The sequence below is a fragment of the Meleagris gallopavo genome, chromosome 23, assembly GCF_000146605.3.
Source record: "Meleagris gallopavo isolate NT-WF06-2002-E0010 breed Aviagen turkey brand Nicholas breeding stock chromosome 23, Turkey_5.1, whole genome shotgun sequence".
NCBI lineage: Eukaryota > Metazoa > Chordata > Aves > Galliformes > Phasianidae > Meleagris > Meleagris gallopavo.
Window position 1 is genome coordinate 4443461 of NC_015033.2, and position 16413 is coordinate 4459873.

The 16413-nt window shown below is 51.2% G+C and overlaps 2 protein-coding genes across 2 annotated transcripts; one reads left to right on the forward strand and one right to left on the reverse strand.

Moving 5' to 3' along the window:
* Positions 1–4126: 4126 nt before the first annotated feature.
* Positions 4127–9406, forward strand: LOC100547855 (claudin-16-like). The gene is made up of 6 exons (XM_010722886.3): positions 4127–4326; positions 5758–5879; positions 6092–6194; positions 6983–7147; positions 7268–7459; positions 7819–9406. Exons 2-6 carry the CDS (start codon positions 5766–5768, stop codon positions 7890–7892), a joined length of 648 nt encoding a protein of 215 aa, XP_010721188.1. The 5' UTR covers positions 4127–4326; positions 5758–5765; the 3' UTR covers positions 7893–9406.
* YBX1 (Y-box binding protein 1) lies at positions 9143–16409 on the reverse strand (the record flags this gene model as incomplete). Its single annotated transcript, XM_010723018.1, is given in 11 exon segments — positions 9143–9521; positions 10457–10501; positions 10503–10722; positions 10827–10909; positions 11194–11363; positions 11366–11402; positions 11404–11496; positions 11698–11787; positions 12569–12602; positions 16248–16279; positions 16281–16409. Coding segments are annotated over 11 exon segments (996 nt in total), but the record flags the coding sequence as incomplete, so codon positions are not given.
* Between the last annotated feature and the right edge of the window lie 4 nt (positions 16410–16413).

The window sequence follows — 16413 nt, forward strand, 5'->3', positions numbered from 1 at the left end:
AGCTTCTCAGGAGCTTTTCCAGGTTGCAGCGCAAGCCTCTAAAATGGGCTGTTGGTCAGAATTCCCCATATCCAGCACCACCAGGCTGCGGGGGCTGCACCTCCACCCCCAGCCCTGCGCTACTGGGGCTGTGGGTGGCTGGGCCGTGCCCCAGTGCCTAGCATGGGGTGCTGGGTATAAGCTGCACAGAGGTGCTTTGTGCTGGGCCACCCCACTGCGTGCAGCTGTCCCCATGTGCCCCTACATCTCCTGCAGCCTCACCACTGGGTTTTTCAGGGAAAGGGATGCTGCCAAGCGGTGCTGGAGGGGCTCAGAGTCCCCGTGCCCCAGCTTTAGTGGCTTAGGAAACATTCCTGCTTTCAGGGTGCAGGTGTGCTCTGCGTGGCTGCTGCCCCAAAGAGATATTTGTGTTAATCATTCTTGATGTGAGCACACGAGGAGTGAAAGCACGGCGGTTTGGCAGTTGTTGGTGCTCCAGCTGAGCTCTGCCAGCTAAAATCTGACCCGGCTGTATTTCTCACCAGGCGCAAGTATGTGGCCTTGTTAAGCAGGAGAACAAACTGATGTTGGCCAGGTTAAAGCAGGCAAAATGGGGACTGTGAGCACAAGTAATGGTTTGTTTTTACTTTGGTGCCCAGCGTAGCTGTTTCAGTTAACTCCAAGATGGACAAACCTGTGAATTTTGATGTCTCCCCACTGTTTCCAAATGCCCCTTCCCCAATAGGACCGGTGAAGTCTTTTAGGCTCAGCAGTGCTAATTGCCACCACCTCTGTGTCCACGCCGGGGCTGTTACTAACACACCAGCGCTCCGGTTCCTCCTGTAGATCCTCTGAAGGCCTGGTGCTGCCATCTGTCTGTCTGCTGTACGTGGTATGCCAGCTAAACCGCAGGAAACGAAACAGTGGAAATGATCCAAAGAGCCTGGCTTTGTGGTTTTGCCCTTTTTTTTTTTTTTTTTTTTAATTTATTACTTTATAAATCTCCACATAGCTGATTTCTCCCTGCTTTTTTTTTTTGGTCTGCTTTACACCCATGTGCTGCTCTTGTTCCTGGCTAAATGTGTCCCAAAATTAACAGTCGGGGCAGCACCTCCCCATGAAGGAGGGAAGCGGAACGGTCCCTGCACTGGGGTTGGCTTCTGTGAGGCAGGAAGGACTAACAGCCATCTCTCTCTTTTGCATTGCAGACCCCATGTAAAAATATCGTCAGCCATCAGGGGAGAGCAGTGCTTGTAGTGTCTGCACCGTCAGGGAGACTGGTGCTTGGTTTCCCCTCAAAACACACCCCAAAGCAACTGCAGTAAGGATTGGGAAGGAAAATCGTGATTAAAAAATATGTGTATCTGAAGTGTGTTTTTATATACAGAGTGCAGCATTGTGTAGAAGAATGTTTTTATTCCTTTAAGGTAAACCCGCATTAACTTTTCTGTGCGATGTACACCATGGGAGCAGCACCATTTGGGATTCCTATTTTTGGTTGGTGTTTTTTTTTTCAGATTGTTTGTACTAAAAATTGTGACTCAGTTGTATTAAAGTATTTCTGACTACGGGTGTCCTTCTGAAGTCATCTCTTCACCCTCCATCCCAATGGGCCTCTTCCCATCGCTTCCATGGCAGCACCATGGGGCTGAGGCCTTATCCCCGGGCGGGGCAGTGGGTCTGGGAAGGGGGGTAGGGATGGTGGTTTGGGCAGAGGGTTTGGGCTGAAGGTGTCTGCCTGCTGCTGGCTCCTAGGCGAGAACCACCTCCCCTCAGCCTACTGGGAGGCGCTTGAAATAAGCGCGGCTGCTGAGAGCGGCCCACCAGGCTTTGAGCCGCTGTGAAGCAGAACTTTGCAGGTGTGCCCAGGCAGGTGCTGTTGCTCAAACCGTGGCTTAAAAGGTTGCTTAATTTAACCCTAAAGCACCTAAATCCCATCTGGCTGGCCTGGCACTGCACCCCTGTAGCCATGGCCTGGGCCCTCAGCAAGGCCCTTCTCAGACTGCAGCCCAGCCTGGGTCTGTCCCAGGGCTGCAGCCCAACGTGGGCCCTCCCACCACCTCCCGTTCCTCAGCTCTACAACAAAGCCCTCATTGCAGTCACCCTGCTGCGTGTGAAGGAGACCCGCAGGGTTTAATCTCTTTCCCAAGAACTCGGGGCTGGGCTGCTCCTTGCTGTGCTAATTGAGTTGATTTCTGCTTTCCCTTGGCACTGCTGGAGGCTCAGGGGTTTTGCCCAGCTCCCCTGTCTTCCTGCAGCCCCTGGCTCACGGATATGTTGTATTCTCCCCAAAACTCTGATTTGGGGAACTCCTGTGACATTGCCACAGGCTCAGTCCTGATCTCTGGGATCAGTCGCCCAGGCTGGAAGAACATAACAGAGGGGGAAAAATAGCTGAGCTGCAGAAGCAATTACATGTTTGGGGGCACAAAGGCCCCCACTGTCCTCCAGACAATCCCTTGTGTGTTTTGCCCATGGCAGAGTGGAATTAAATATGGGAACAGGCTGCCAGGCTTGGGGTGGCCTGCAGCATTGCATGCGATGCGTGGGATCCACTGCCATCCAAGTCACTAAAAAGAGCACTTTAGTGGCTTTCTGTCCCCACTCCCTCTTTCTTTTTATCTTACAAAACCAGTATGATGCAGATGTGATCTTCATCTCATCTTCACTGACCAAGGAAATGTTTTTAATTATTGAAAAACTGATATATTTACCCCTCTACCTGTATCTTTTCAATGCCCAAAACATTTCAACTGCGAATCAAACAGGTGGGCTTATTTCATACATAGTAAATCCACAGATTAGAAGAGTAAAAAATAAAACTAATCTCTTCTATATATCACCAAAGCATACCATATGTGGAGAACATACCAGAATTCCAGCCGTTTCGTGGATATCTAAGTACCACAAATAGAAAATTTCTGAGATCTGAGTTGGAAAATGAAGGTATACAAACCCTGCTGGAAGATTTCAGCCCTAGTTCACCACTACATGTTCAGGTATGCTCAAGAAAAGTCTTGTCATGAGCCAGAACACCATGTGAAACAGGATAATCTGAAATAAAGCCACAGCAATTACTCATGTCAAGAACCTGGGTGCCTCTGCAGGGCTGAATCTCAAGAATTTGAAGGAGTGTGCAGCACTCTGCCAAAACCCCTGTAGTTCAGTACTGCAGGGGATTATTTAGAGGGGAAAAAAATAAGAATAAAAGTACCTCTCTTAAATACATCCCGTGACTTGAAAATACATACATGGGGTGTTGTTTCCCATTGACCCATGAGATGAGAGCATAGATACAGCTGGCAGCCATGAGGCACTGCTTACGCTGGAGATGCTCCGAGGTTGCTGTAACAAGATGCTTTGCAAGAAAGCAGTTTTTCTGGGTAGTAAGGAACAAAACTAAAGTATTTGGGCAGCACAAAGTAGCTGAGGTGCTGCTTTCGAGGGTCAGCAAAAAGCCCACAAAAATGCCAAGCAGCCACGTTGTCTGACCTGGAAACCACCGGAGAGGAGTGACTGTGCATAATGGCCTGGGAGTCCCCACACAGCCGGGAAATGGACAAGTTTTACAGGCTGCATTAAGTGCCCCTGTGAGGCTGTGTCCTTTACAGCCTTTTCCTGCATCCCTCCCTTGAAAGCCTTGAATTCTGGGGGAGCCAAAGAGATGATCACAGCCCTCTTTGAACAGAACCCCCGGGATCTGTGAGGGGTCCCATCAAGGTGGCTTGTTTTGCTGCCTCTGGGTTGGCCTCTCTGCCAGTTTGAAACCTATGAGATGTCTTTGGAAAATGGGAAATGCTGATCCATTTCACAGCTGGGAGCCCAGTGGATAGCACGAAGGGTTTTGAATTGCCCTCCTTCCAACAAACTGCATTTAACTTCTTCCTCCTGCCACTGCCGTCTGCCTGCGTCTGCTGCACCAGTGAGTTGGAACCAACACACCTCAGGCCACTCACCCTTGAGCACTAATTAAAAGGTGTGATTAAAGAACAGGGGACGTTTGCCCAGAACACAGAGTCCCCCACCTGGGGAGTGTTTCTCCACATCTCCCACAGCCCCAGCTGGTTCCCACAGGTGTCAAGATGTGATGATTTTTGGAGGCCAATCTCTGTTTCCAGCCAATTACCATTTAACCATGAGGCCCCCCGTTGAGCCTTAGCACACAGAGCACTCTGACATGCCCTAAGAAGCATTAAATAGCTCAGCACAGATGTGGGCTCACAGTGCTCTGTGGGCATCGCGTTTCCATTGGGCACCTCCACATCCCATCCAGGTGGGACTGAATCCCACTCTGGGACTTCAGATGGCTGCAACGCAGTGAGGATGAGCCTGGATGCTGCGATGAAGGTAAGGCTTCCAATGGGACAGGGCTCTGTGTGCAGTGCTGCTGGTAGCTGGATGGTTGGACTGGATGATCTTAGAGCTTTTTTCCACCCTCCACAATTCCATGATTCTGTGTCCCAAAGGAAGGCAGATGCATCCAACAAGCGCTCCCCATACAGCTCCCCTTTGTCCCAAACATCATTAATTCCCCATAAAACACCTCCAAGCACAACAAAACTAGCAGCTCCACCACCTGCTGCACCAGCCAAGGCTCCAGCAGTAAAACTAAGCTGTTGTGGAGTTACCCAAGCGCAAACAATGACTGAGCGTTTCCTCTAGAGAAGGATTTTTTTTTTTTTTTCCTGATTTAACTCAAATGGCTGAACAGATTTTCTTCAAAGCCTGCAAAACAGCTAGGGTCTTGGGGAAGGAAGAAAGATTGTGGGGAGTTGCTCAGAAGGTGGCTTGGGAGGTTCAAAAGAGCGCTATAAAGTCTGTAAAGTGAGGTCTGAGTGTCTGTCAGTAATAATGTCAGTAAGAAAGGGTAAAAAACCAACCCTGAGGGGAACCTCTCTGCACACAGTGGCTGCAGCTTCAAGCACTGAAGCATATGGCAGTGCCGAGACTTGGGCTGCAAAACACACAGATCTAGGAGTCTTTTCCAGTCTTCGGAGATATGACGTCCTCTGCTAATACCTTCTGTACAATTGCTTTCTCTGCAAAGTCCCTTCAACTCTGGCAGTGATGGAAATCAGATGGTTCCATCCCCTTTGCTCTCTGGAAATGCTTAGCAGCACCCAAAGGCACCCACATTAAGCCACAGCAGCCCTCTTTCTTTGGGCTTACCGCTTGAGAACTGGACACCTCCTTGGGACGCTCCCACGTGTTCCAGTTTGGGTGTTTTGACACTTCACAGCTGTTCTTAAAAAAGGAATTACAAGGAAAGGTGGGTAATCTTTTCACTGAATGATGAAAGTATCAAGAAAATCTTAGGATAACAGGAGATGCATGCTCAAATAATGGGGTCTGACTACAGCGGCTCTTTGACAATAGTTTCCAAGCAGCTCTTGATTCCCAGAGGGGCAGTACTGAGGGTTATGGAGTTATGGAATCATCTAGTCTGGAAAATGCCTTCAGAATCACCAAGTGAAATCATTAAGTTCACCTACCAGGTCCTATCACTAAATCCTGTCCCTCAGTGCCATGTCCACAGGTGTCTGAAATGCCTCCAGGGTTGGGGACTCCAGCTCTCCACTAGGCAGCCAGTTCCAGTGCTTGACCACACTCCCTATAAAGAATTCCTTCCTGATCTTCCACCCGGCCCTCATCTGGCACAACTGGAGGCCATCTGAGCTGCTCCTAGGGATCCAGAGGACACTCTGGTCCAGGCAGTGGACAAGGTACCTGGGAGATGGCCAGAGCAGAGGCAGCAGGCATCTCCGTGTTCCCCTGCAGGTGTCTCCATGAGTGCAATCTTGCAGATGACAGCGTTTGGTCTCACTCTCCTCTCAGCTCTATTCCTCCTCCTTGCCACGTGCACTGACTGCTGGATGGTGAATGCTGATGACAGCTTGGAGGTGAGTAGAGCATCCACATGTTCATGGCTGAAAGCTGGGTGAGGGCCTGATGGTCTGCTTTGCTGGGCAGGTTGTAGGTGTCCCTGTTTATTACAGGGGAGTTGGACCAGATGGTCTTTCAGGGTCCCTTCCAACTCAGATGATTCTATGATTCCTGGGGAGCAGAGGTGCTTTTTTGAGTGCTCTTTGAGCATCCTTTCTCCTGCTTCTAGGTGAGTCACAAATGCCGGGGGCTTTGGAGGGAATGTGTCACCAACATGCAGGATGGGGTGAGGACCTGTGACCAGTATGACTCCATTTTGGCAGACCATCCAGGTAGGCCAGTATGGTCTGGGGTGGGAGCACTACTCTACAATATCAAGCAATCCATTTTCAGCACCATTTGCCTATTCCACCAAGTCTCTTTAACCTCTTGTGAACACCCAACAAGGCATCTATGAGTTCACAGCTAAGAGTTTTCCCTCAAGAAAAAGATCCTCGTTGTGAAGGGTTGACCTCTGCTCCTTGTCCTATATAGAGAGAGAGTGACAACGTGGGATAATGTGATTCTGTGGACAAAGATTTGGACGCTGAAGAAGGGAACCAGAAATTAGCATGGACCAAGTGGGGATTTAGGGCTTTTCAGGGAGAAGTCACAAACAGATGGCAATGTGAGCAGGTTCAGACAGCATCTTCTACCTAAGCCAACATGCAGGATAAGCCAAAAAGGTCTTGAGAAGATGACCAGACCACATCTCAGATCCTTAAGTTGTGTGGTTTCTTGATACTGGACTTATTGAGTCCCATTGCAAGGCTTCTGATGAGCCTGGTGAGCACACAGAGAGCAGCACACAGGGTGCTGGACATTGGTGTCCCTATGTCACCATACCCTATGGAGATGCCCAGCAAAGTTGGAGGGGACCTGGCAGGTCTCTGAGCTCCAACTGCCTGCCCGTGGGCTGGGTTGCCAGCCACCAGACCAGGCTGCCCAGGGCTCTATCCAACCCGATCTAGCAGTGAGCTGGGTAAGTCCAGGAGGGACGCAGACAGCAGTCTGGAGAGGGGCACCACTTCCTCTGACCACTCCTTAGTCCCCTTTCAGCTTTTTGTTCATTTCTCACCAGTGAAGATCGTGGTGACACGGACGCTGCTGATCACGGCGGATCTCCTGGTGGGCCTGGCTTTGGCTACTTTGCTCCTTGGGCTCGACTGCATCAAGCTCCTCAAGGAAGAACCTTGTGTCAAACTGAAGATGTGCTACGGGGCTGGTGTCATCCTCGGCATTGGGAGTGCGTGGTCAGGAGCACTTGGGGACAGCTGGGACACGGGGAGCCAGAGGAACCCCTCGGAGGGGTTCTGGGAAGTAGGATGTTCTATGGCTTGCTCTTACCTGGCTCCATTCCTCCTAGGTATCCTGGGTCTCGTGGGCTCTGTGTGGTATGCAGTGGATGTCTACGTGGAGAGGGCCATGCTGGTGTCCCATAACCTCTTCCTGGGGGTCCACTATGACTTTGGCTGGTCCTGCTGGCTGGGGATGGCTGGCTCCACAGGCTGCTTTGTGGCATCTGTCCTGCTCACCTGCTGCCTCCATGCCCACACAGGTCAGTCTGTGTTGTCCTGGGCTGCCCTGCTGAGTCGTGCAGGGATATACCTGGGGTGGACAACTCAGAGGGTGCAGGCACTTCTTGCAGGCTGCAGTCAAATGAAGGGCAGTTGGCATTTGCACCCTGGCTGAGGGAGGGGGGCTGCATCATGCCAAGCAGAGCCCCATAGGTCCTGTGGGGGCACAGGGGGAATGCAGAAATGCTGACCCCAGCCCAGGGCATCTTGAGGTCCTGGTGGAGGTGTCAGCACCTATGCATGCTGTCCAGGTTCATTTCTGTCTGTCTGTCACCATTCCCATGGCACAGCCGTGTGGGGACACGCACACACGAATATAATCCTGTCTCTCTCTCACCAGCCCCCAGCCATCCTCGGGGACCTCAGCGCCGTGCTGTCACCAGCAAGATGTACACCATGAACTCCCGTGTGTGATGGGCAGCAGCAGCTCCCACCCAAGGCCAAGGACAGTCCCACCTCACTAAAGCACCTTCACCTACGTGGGACAGCTCAGCAATGTCATGCAGTAAGATGAGATGCTGAAGCCTTGGGGAATGGAATCATTTGAGTTGAAAGGGGCACTTCGAGGTCATCTTTTCCAACTGCCCCGCAGTGGACAGAGTGCTTTAAGCTCCTGTCGTACCCTGCAGCTGTACCAGCAATGCTTGTTGCCTCTGTGGGAGCAGCAAAGTAGCTCTCCACTCATTGCCACACAGCTGCTGTGGAGGAATTCAGCGAAAAGCCTCATCTGCACAGAGCAACACTGACTCCACGTGGCTGCCGGGCCCGGCAGTGCAGCAGGCAGTGTGACACTGAAGCTGCTGGCCTGGAGCTGTTATTCATGTGCCACTCCATCACTGCGTACAAAGCAGTCTGGAAAATAACAGAGGTGCTCCTGCTGCAATGCTGGGTGTTAAAGCCCACACGTAAAGGATTGTTCTCCAAATTAACGATTTCCCTCTTCACTCACAAACCGCTTTGAAAACAACCAGAACCACAAACCAACGCGCTCCCTGTCGCTGAGGTGGATCTCCCCTGATTTCAAGCTCAGCTTATAAGCCAAAGAAAGGGAAAGGGAAAGCCTCGCGGCCCTGCAGCGACTGTGAGCTGCTGTCCAACAGCTCCGCGGTTCCAAGAACGGCTCTCTTACAGGAGGAACCCGCTGCTCTATTGGGCAGCTGGAAACGCTGAAAGGCATTTAGAGACGCATCGGGCTGCTAATGGCTGGTGCTTGAGCACATAGGGAAGCAATTAAGAAGAGCAAGCATTAGCATGATAAAAGCAGAGCGCTCATTAGCGGGTAGAAAGGGAAGCCACAGGTCGCACTCAGAGCTGCCTTCAGCCCCAGCGGCATCCATCGGACGGCTTTGGCAGTGACTCACCTGTGGAAGCGCCAGTCCACGTGCTGAGCCACGAGCAGCAGCCTTTGCACCGTCCCAGGTGAGCAGCGTTCCCCCTCCCCGTGCCCAAAAGCTTTTGGAACAGTTTGACCTCAAGCACCTCTCATCACCCTGTGGCTTTTACCCCTGAGCAGAGCTGAGGGCACAAACTCACAGTGCAGGAGCTCTGCCTTTCAATGTTCAAATACTTATCGCTGAACCATTAAAGCAGTTTTTCCCCAAGCCAGCGCTCAGCCGACACGTTCTCATAGAGGTGGGTTTGAAAGAACCAAGAGCACGCTGTAATTAACTTTAAGACCTTTATTAACAGATGCTTGCAGTTTGACTTGAAAAAATCAGGCGTACTTTTCATACAAATTAAAAATGAGGTTCTTAAAAATCTCAACTTGACCAGATATGAAACAATTTAAAAACCTTTAAAGGTGTATTGAGAAAAAACAGACTTTTAAAAAACGTGTTTATTGTTTCCAAAAGGAGACTTCTTTAGGTAAAAATAATAAAAACCCCATGCTGCATAGATAATGCAGATAGTTCTAGTAATCTGGTCAACAGCAAAAAGCAAGCACTTAAGGTCTTCAGTTCCAATTCTTTTGTTCATTTCTTATTGCTGGAATTTCATTTTCTTTTCTTCTTCATTTCTTAAGTCTTTTCTTTGATGACTAAACTGAAAAAAAGAGAAATAAAGATGATCAGACATGGAGATATTCAGCCTACCAAGGCTCACCTACAATTTAAATTCATGCTATGTTTTCACACACACAAATCTTATCAACCACAGCTCTCCAATCAGCACAGCACATCAGCCTGCTGTGCAGGGATGGAAACTGGCAGCTTCCATCACAAGCGAGTGCAGAGGAATCCAGCAGAAAGAGCACTCATTAACACCCTCACCAGAAGCTCTCAGCTCCGAGACAGGCCTGCCTGCCTTTGAAAGCAAAGAGCCAACGACTACAGAAGACAGAATGAGCAACTAGCTCTGATTTCAGCAGGGACCTCCACGCACTCCATGCAGACGACAAGCAGCCCCAGCAGTGCCTCAGCACAGCACAGCGAGGTCCCTGCAGAACACACCTCTGATTGCAGGCACACAGAGCAGCCCTTCCACCACCATTTCCAGCCCTTCTCAGGTGAGAAGCTCCTACCAAAATGCTCCTGCAAATTCAACATCCGGTTATGAGAAACGGATGTGTAGAGGTGGTAGAGCCAACCAAACAGGGCAACCAAAGCCACAATGCTGGCAGGCCTGAGTAATATCTAGCATCTGTGCACACCTGTTTCTCCTAGCAGAACTCTTTCAGGTCATCGTACCAGAGCAGACCGTACCGTAGCAGAAAGCAATCGAGGTTTTAAGATTAGCAATAATCTATACATTTATTCCACCAGGGAAAGTTAAAGCCTGGTAGCAGAGCCCTCCCGGTTAACCAGCACTTATACAGCAAAAGCTCACAGTTTGGTTCTGCAGAACCGGCAAGCAGTGCAGCCACTTAGTTACAGCACGCATAGCACCACTAGCACCAGCCCTGCACAGCAGAACTCAGAGGGAAGCATCAAAACAAGGGCCCTCCATCACATCACACCTCCGGAGCACCCGACACTCACCCGGATGATGGTAGAGATGTTAAGCCGGTATTTACTCAGCCCCGCCCTGCTCGGCCTCGGGAGCGGACGTGTTCTCAGCTGGTGGTTCGGCTGTCTTCGTCTCTTTGCCATCTTGTGGTTTAGGGTTCTCTGGGCGTCTGCGTCTGTAGTTGAAGTTACGACGGTACCGACGTTGAGGTGGCTGCTGACCTTGGGTCTCATCCCCTTGGTTCTCTTTATCTTCTTCGTTTCCATCCTCTCTAGGCTGTCTTTGACGAGGAGGACCCCTGAAAGTCAAGCTGGGCTTTAACAATGCAGCATCTGAGCACCGCGATGTTCCGGCTGTGTTGCTAGAGCACAAGGCTGAAGCAAGAGCTGGTCTGCAGCATACCTGCGGAATCGTGGTCTGTAACCTCGATACATGTTCTGCCTGACTGGTCTGCCTTGCTCTCCTGCACCTTGGTTGTCAGCACCCTGGAAGACACGAGGCAACAAACGCTCTTAGCCAGGCAGCCAAACCCCACAGGGCTGCAAGGTGGACAGCAGGCACTGCACACAGCTTCCTCTTTGCCCCATTACTCACAACAGAACTGAACACACATCTCAACACACCGCTTTCCCAAAGCTGTACCTAATCCCACGCCAACATCTGCTCAAGCATTTTATCTCACTGCTAAACCTTACAGAGCACATCTCCAGCATCTGGAGCAGGGTGATAAAAATGCAGCTCTGCAAAGGAACCACATCACGTGCGTTACCTCCACTATCTCTCCCTGCACGGGAGGGTTGGAATATTGTGGTCGACGCCCGTAGGGCCTACGCATGTAGTAAGGTGGGTACCGCCGCCTGCGATAGGGACGGCGCTGCTGGGCTTGGCCTTCCGGGATGTTCTCTGCTCCTTCGTTCTTCTCCCCACTCTCACTGTTCTGGTAGTTTTGCTGGTAGTTGCGTGGAGGACCCCTGCGACGCGGATATCGTCTGTAATGGTTACGGTCTGCTGCGTATTTGCTGCCTTGCACTGGAACGCCACCAGGCCCTGTCACGTTCGCTGCCTCCGCACCCTGAGGAGCAGAGAGAGCGTTAGGTGAGCAGCGAGCGCCAAACCAGTGCGACTCAGTGCCGATTTGCATCCCCATTTGTAAAGCAACGAGCGACCATTCATCTCCCTGGATGTCATCAGGCATCTGCTCAAACCACACCACCACAGCAAAGCCCGCACAGCGGCTGTTCCCTGCATGCTCCAACACCCCAGACGCCTTTACCTTCTCTCCTTCAACCACATCAAACTCCACGGTCTCTCCGTCTCCTACGCTGCGGAGGTACTTCCTGGGGTTATTCTTCTTTATGGCAGTCTGACAACGTAATATGGCAAAGTTACATTCACAGGCACAGCAGGAAAACGCTACTGAGCGCATCCGAAGTTTGTGTTGGTGTTCTGGGGGGAAGGAATCTAACTATTCATCTGTTAAGACATCCTCCTGGACAAGTAATTAAGCCACAGTGGAAACTCAAAGCCAGAAGACGTGTGTGCTTTACTACAGCTCTGCCCTACCTGGAGCGCTGCGCAGCCTTAAAGCTGTCCTGGAACATCTGCCCATATGCTTCCAGTTGGAGACACAAAGCAGCTCCCAAACAATGCACACTGTATCAGAAGTTTCTCACTAAGCACTCTATACCCTTATTAATATGCATTGATTAAAAAAAGCTTATTTGGGGTTATTTCCTATGCTGTTCAGCAGCAGATTGCATTTCCGACAGTCGAGTGAATGCTCTGTAAGCACAATTCTCAGCCACGTTCTACTCAGCAAACACTTTTTAACAAGTGTCACAACTGCACAAATTAATGTCAGCAACAGAATTCAGGTCCGTTTCTGATGGAATGAAATCCATCAGAAAACACATCCACAAGTTTCAGCATGTAAGTTTCAGCATGTAAGCAGTGATTTTAGGGGAGAGACAGGAAACCTTGCTGCCACAGCTGAGCACAACGTCTCGGTGAGAAAGCAGCCTGCCTGATGTGCAAACCCAGCGGGGATGTGTGACAGCTCTGTTTTCCTCTCAAACCGACTTGGCTAAGGTCATGCACAGCACATGTCGGAGAGGTAACACGTTTCAGTTCCCAGCACATCTTACCTGATGGACAAACACATCTTCCTTGGTGTCATTCCTGCAAGACAGCACGAAACAGAAATTCAGATGTGAGACAAGCAGTTTGCTGGCCCAGTTTGAAATTCAGTTGTTTAGGGGTGAGGTGAAAGCAGGGAAGCACCAGGACGGCAGCTGTCAGCACTGCACTGCTCAGCCCGCTCTCAGAGGCGGCTGATTCAAAGAAACGTTTTGCTGGGGGCCTGTGCAAGGTGCACAGTACGTGCTGACGTCCTGTCAGTCATGCAAATGTGCTTTTTCCTCCCTCTCCACATAACCCACTACTCTGCACCTCCCACCAACAGAGGCTCAGAGGAAAAACACCGACAGCAGGCAGCCCATCACTTGGGATAGCGCAGTGGAAGATGTGACATCACAGGCTATGAAAAGCAGCACGCACGGCCTGCTTCCCCAGCTCCACTTCCTGCGGGCTGCATCGATGAGCGTTCCACGAGGGCAGCAGCGTGGCTGACAGACAGGCAGGGCACAGGGAGCTTCCTGCTCTGCAGTTACTCAGCACAGCCCCAGCTGTCTTCACGCTGCTGCAGAGCTGTGCTCACCACTCACAGGCTGCCTGCAGCCCGACCCTCAGGCTCACATCACACGGCTGAGCCTCGCTGCAGTGTCACTTCAAGTCATTCCACAGACCAGTGAATCAACTGCTGAGTGCCTTTTATTTCCTAGAATGTATATTACAGGCACAGCCAGTGCTGCAGCGCTCATAACTGGACTCATTTAAAGCCAGTCACTCCTCACCACAGCTCTAACACACGGCAACAACAATTCTGTGAACATCTCAATCCGAGTCACAGCTGCCCTGTCACACAGCACCCGTTTCCTCATGGAACAGAATTTGATGCCTGCAAATACCACCTCAAAGCTGATAGAAAGCAGTTAATCCAGCAGGCTACAGAAGGTGATCCTCAGGAGGCAGCTCAGCCCCAGCCCACCAAGCAGCGCGCAGAAGCCCTTACAAAGCCTAACACTTCTGTTCACAACGAGATCCCAGATGTTCCAGTAACTGAGGATCCTGAGGGAAGCCCAGAGCCTTCAGCCCCAGTGCTTGCAGTTGTTGAGAGCACAGCAGTGATAAGTGCTCACCATCCATGCTCTGTGTGGATGCTCTACACCCCTCCCAAGCCCATCAGCTGCTCCTCATTTCATTTAGAGCCCTTTCTACATCACAGTTCCCACTGAACACTGGAGTTCTGGCTCAGTAAACGACTCTGTTACACTGAAGCAGATCAAGGTGGAGACGTGATTTGCTAAAAACCCTCCTGGTTCATTCTAAAACCCAGTGTCTGCCACAGGATCTCTGCACTAAGCCCATCTAGGAGCAGTACATGTGCTGCCACACAGATGATGTGGGAATAACAATCAGTACTTTGCAAACAAAATAGGAAACAGAACAGGAGCTGCCCATTTCGAAGACCCTGTGAGACACTCATCTCATCTTGGTGCTAGATGGTGCTCTCAATATCTTTAATCTACTTAAAAAAAAAAATCAGAAGAGCAAGCAGTGATTAAGAAAACACAGCAAGGCTGTAAATACAAAGCCAGATATCAGTGTGCAGCTCCAATTATGGCAACAAGAGCAACTCAGCTGCCTGCATGTTCATTTATTACATTGGCAACCGCAAGAAACAACTGACAGAATTCAAGCTAATATTTCAGAAAATAATAATAAACGTCCTTAATACTAACATACACCAACAGACTACAACCACAGCCAGCCTGAGCTGCAGGCAGACCCAGGCAAAGCTCCCACAGCTTCCCTTGTGGTGAGGCTGAGCTACTTGGGAGCAGGGGAAATGTTATCAAGAGATGAGAGCTGAGCTGGAGCACATGAGCTCACGCTGCGTTTCTCATTAGGAACAGCAACCTCAGGGATTAAACAGCTGCCAAAATAATACGAGCAGGGAAGCCATTCAGATGTCTTAAGTAGCTGCTCCTGCTTCCGTGCTTGACTCATGTAGCAGCATTCCAGCTATGAGTGAAACAGAAAAGCCTTCCCCAGAGGTAAAGGCAGCGACCTGTAGCTGTGCACACACCTCCCGGAGCCGGGGATGCTGCAGCAGCAGCTCTGCCAGCTGTTTGACACCTGACACTCAACCACCACGTGGGGAACACACACTGGGCAAGGCTTTAGAGCTGCTCACCAGCCAGCCAAGGAGCTCAGAGGCTTATGACCAGGCCACAATGTAACAGATAGATGAAAAGGTGATATTTAGGTCAAACTTTCACAGAAGCATCAGTACCAACACTTGCTTCCCTGGAGAAGGATTCCCCAGCCTCCTGTCAAACCCTGCCATGGTGGATATGAAGTCACCCAGCTCCCATTTTGTGTATCTTTCTTCAGGTTAACACACCGATGGAACTAACGCAGCACTTTGCTGCTCCTCAGAGCCATGTGCTGTCACACAGGAGAGAAGCAACAGTGACCTCCAGCAGGAAACAGGGCTGCCCTGGGGCTTTCCCCATCCCGAGGTCCTGGCAGAGGAACAGCCCTGGAGGGCGTGACATGACAACGCCTTCTGGAAACATGGCCTCTGCAGAACCACCACCTGCAGGCACTCCAAACTGACTGAGGGAAGAACTGTTCTCTAGATCAACTGCTGTCAGAGCAGGAATCCTAACAGCACGTTTCTCAACGCCTCCTTGCATTCTGTGGTCTTGTGATGGACAAGAAGTCTGCGTTTTGCACATTTCCTCATATGCTTACAGCTGTCTGAGGATCTCCTTCTTTTAGGCATCCATCACTATTTTTAACCCTGCATCAATGCCACTAGACATCACATAATCACAGAACTGTGTGGATCAGAAGGAATCTCTAGAGATCAAGTCCAACCCCCTGCTAAGACATGTTCTCCAAAGCAGGTCACACAGGTGGGTATCCAGGTTGGTCTTTAACATCTGCAGAGAAGGAAACACCACCACCTCTCTGGGCTGCCTGCTCCAGTGCTCCGCCACTCTGACAGTAAAGTTCTTCCTTGTGCTAGTACGGAACTTCCTGTGTTCCAGTTTCTGTTCATTGCCTCTTGTTCTGCCACTGCACGCCACTGCAGACAGTCTGCCCCCACTGACTTGACTCCCACACTTTAGATACCTAGAAACAGCGATCAGATCCCCTCTCAGCCTTTCCTCATACAGGTCCTGATCTCTCTGTTGCCTTCCTGGGCTCTTCCCAGCAGTTCCCTGCCTGCCTTGAACTGGGCAGCCCAGCACTGGGCCCAGTGCTCCAGATGTGGCCTCCCCATGGCAGAGCAGAGGGGAAGAGAACCTCTCTCGTTCTGCAGACCACGCTCTGTGGGGTCCCACTGGCCTTCCTGGCCACCAGAGCACACTGCTAGTTTATGGTCACCCTGCTGGCCACCAGGACACCCAGGTCCCTCACTGCAGCGCTCCTCTCAGCAGCTCAGCCCCCAGCCTGTACCGATGCCCACAGCTGTTCCTCCCCAGCTGCATGACTCTCATCGAACCTCAACGTCCCCTCCGCCCAACTCCCCGCAGCCTGTCCCACTCAACTTCACACAGAGGTCTAAACGAGCACCGCAGCGCACTGACAGCCTACAGCAACGCCTCGAGCAGCAGGAAAGGCCTTAACGCAGGCCACGCCACTGCGGAGTGAGGCCCCGAGACCTCCCACCCCCGAAGCCGCCCCGCTCACCTGTTGATGAAGCCGTAACCGTTCCGTACGTTGAACCATTTCACTGTTCCCAAAACCTTCGTTGCTGGAGGGAGCGAAGGAGGAGAAGAAGAGAGCGCGGGGCGCGGCGTCAGGCACGGCACGTGGCGGGGCGGCGCACACAAAGGCCCCGCGTGGCGGACATCTT